At 61.5% G+C, this 1,827-nt stretch overlaps 1 protein-coding gene across 1 annotated transcript; it reads left to right on the forward strand.

Moving 5' to 3' along the window:
• Positions 1 to 303: 303 nt before the first annotated feature.
• HSPB2 (heat shock 27kDa protein 2) lies at positions 304 to 1,589 on the forward strand. Its single transcript, XM_006890773.1, has 2 exons — positions 304 to 471; positions 934 to 1,589. Exons 1-2 carry the CDS (start codon positions 378 to 380, stop codon positions 1,386 to 1,388), a joined length of 549 nt encoding a protein of 182 aa, XP_006890835.1. The 5' UTR covers positions 304 to 377; the 3' UTR covers positions 1,389 to 1,589.
• The last annotated feature ends 238 nt before the right edge of the window (positions 1,590 to 1,827 follow it).

Consider the following 1,827-nt stretch of genomic DNA (forward strand, 5'->3'; position numbering starts at 1 on the left):
GGCAGTGTGGAAAATGTGCAAACTGTCCGTGAGTCAATGAGGGTCTCCGCCAGGCCTCTTCTCAGGGGCTCCAGCGTCCCTTCCCCCAGACCTCTCCTGAGGCAGGAACCCCCCAGCTGTCCTGTCCTGCACCCTGCGACAGCTGACGGGTGTGCAGGGGGCGGGGGCTGGGGGTCCGGCAGGCGCTGGTCGCACCCTTGCACCCTCGGCGCTCGCACTCGGCGCCCCGCAGCCCGCCCTCCCCTCCAGGCCGCGCACTATTTTGGGTGGTGTAGACCCCGCCCCCACCTCGCCCAGGCCCTGGTTCTCCCTGCCGCTGGAGGGGTCGCCCTGCGCCTGTTGGGGCTGCGCCTGAGAGCAAGGCCGCGCCTGCAGCCATGTCGGGCCGCTCGGTGCCACATGCCCACCCGGCCACCGCCGAGTACGAGTTTGCTAACCCGAGCCGCCTGGGTGAGCAGCGCTTCGGAGAAGGTACGGCACACGCCACCCCCTTGCCTCCCACCCCCACCTGCAGAAATTCTGGGCTGACCTCCCAACGTTGCTGGCTTCCACCCCACTTGGGACTTAACTGAGCTCCTGGGGCCAGCCATCTCCCACCCCAGACTGCCCTCCCCACCTCCAAGAAAGCGTGGCTCTCCCCTCCCTTCTGACCCGGGGACAGACAGGGTCAGACCCCTGCCCCCTCTCCCCTGCTGTGCCTTCTTTATCCCTTCTATTCACTTGCTCCAGTTTGCTTTATCCTCCCTCGATCCCATCTCTTTCCTTTCTCAGCGCCCTTTCCCCAGCTGCCCCTGTGTTCCTTGCCTTTCACCTCCCGACAGGGCTTTCCCTTCTCGTCTCCCCCCTGTTCCCCCACCCTTCCTTATCGTCCCATCTACTCTCAAACCCTCGCTTCATCCCTCCTCTTCCGTTCTCTCTGCCTCTGCCCTCCAGGCCTCCTGCCAGAAGAGCTCCTGACTCCCACCCTGTACCACGGCTATTATGTTCGACCCCGGGCCACCCAAGCTGGGGAGGGCAGCAGGGCAGGGGCCTCGGAGCTCAGGCTCAGTGAAGGCAAGTTCCAGGCTTTTCTGGACGTGAGCCACTTCACCCCAGATGAGGTGACCGTAAGGACAGTAGACAACCTGCTGGAGGTGTCTGCGCGGCACCCCCAACGCCTGGACCGCCATGGCTTTGTGTCCCGGGAGTTCTGCCGCACCTATGTCCTGCCTGCTGATGTCGACCCCTGGCGGGTCCGCGCTGCTCTCTCCCACGATGGTATCCTTAACCTGGAGGCGCCCCGTGGTGGGCGGCATTTGGACACAGAGATCAATGAGGTCTACATCTCCCTACTCCCAGCGCCTCCTGATCCAGATGAAGAGGAAGATGCAGCCAGAGTTGAACCCTGACTGCCACAGCCCCAAGCACCAGCAAATCCCTTTCTACTTCCCATGGCATGATGCTGACAGCCCTAGAGGTAGCAGCATCCTTGGGGGGGGGGGGGAGGTAAGGGTAATGGCTTGGTCTGCCGTGTATTGTTTGGTCCCTTGGGACGTGTTATAGCCTTTGGCTTAGTTCTGGCAGAGTTGAATAAACCCAAGACTCAGGGCCTTGTTTGTGTCACTCCCTGTTGCGTGGCTTGGAGGACTGGATGGGCAGGGAGGTAGGAGGTGAGTGTTGGCTAGACATAAAGCTCCTCAGTTAGATGTGCCAACGTCATGGCACCCTGAGCTCACCGTGGATGCTGAGATCACACCCGGAAGCTGGCATTGGCTCCAGATAAAATTCCGAGCCATAATTTTCTCACAATGCAACAAAAGAGAGTGTGATCCTGGGAGGGAAAAGGGA

The sequence above is a fragment of the Elephantulus edwardii genome, unplaced genomic scaffold (assembly GCF_000299155.1).
Source record: "Elephantulus edwardii isolate Elephantulus edwardi_28Jun2011 unplaced genomic scaffold, EleEdw1.0 scaffold00093, whole genome shotgun sequence".
Classification (NCBI taxonomy): Eukaryota; Metazoa; Chordata; class Mammalia; order Macroscelidea; family Macroscelididae; genus Elephantulus; species Elephantulus edwardii.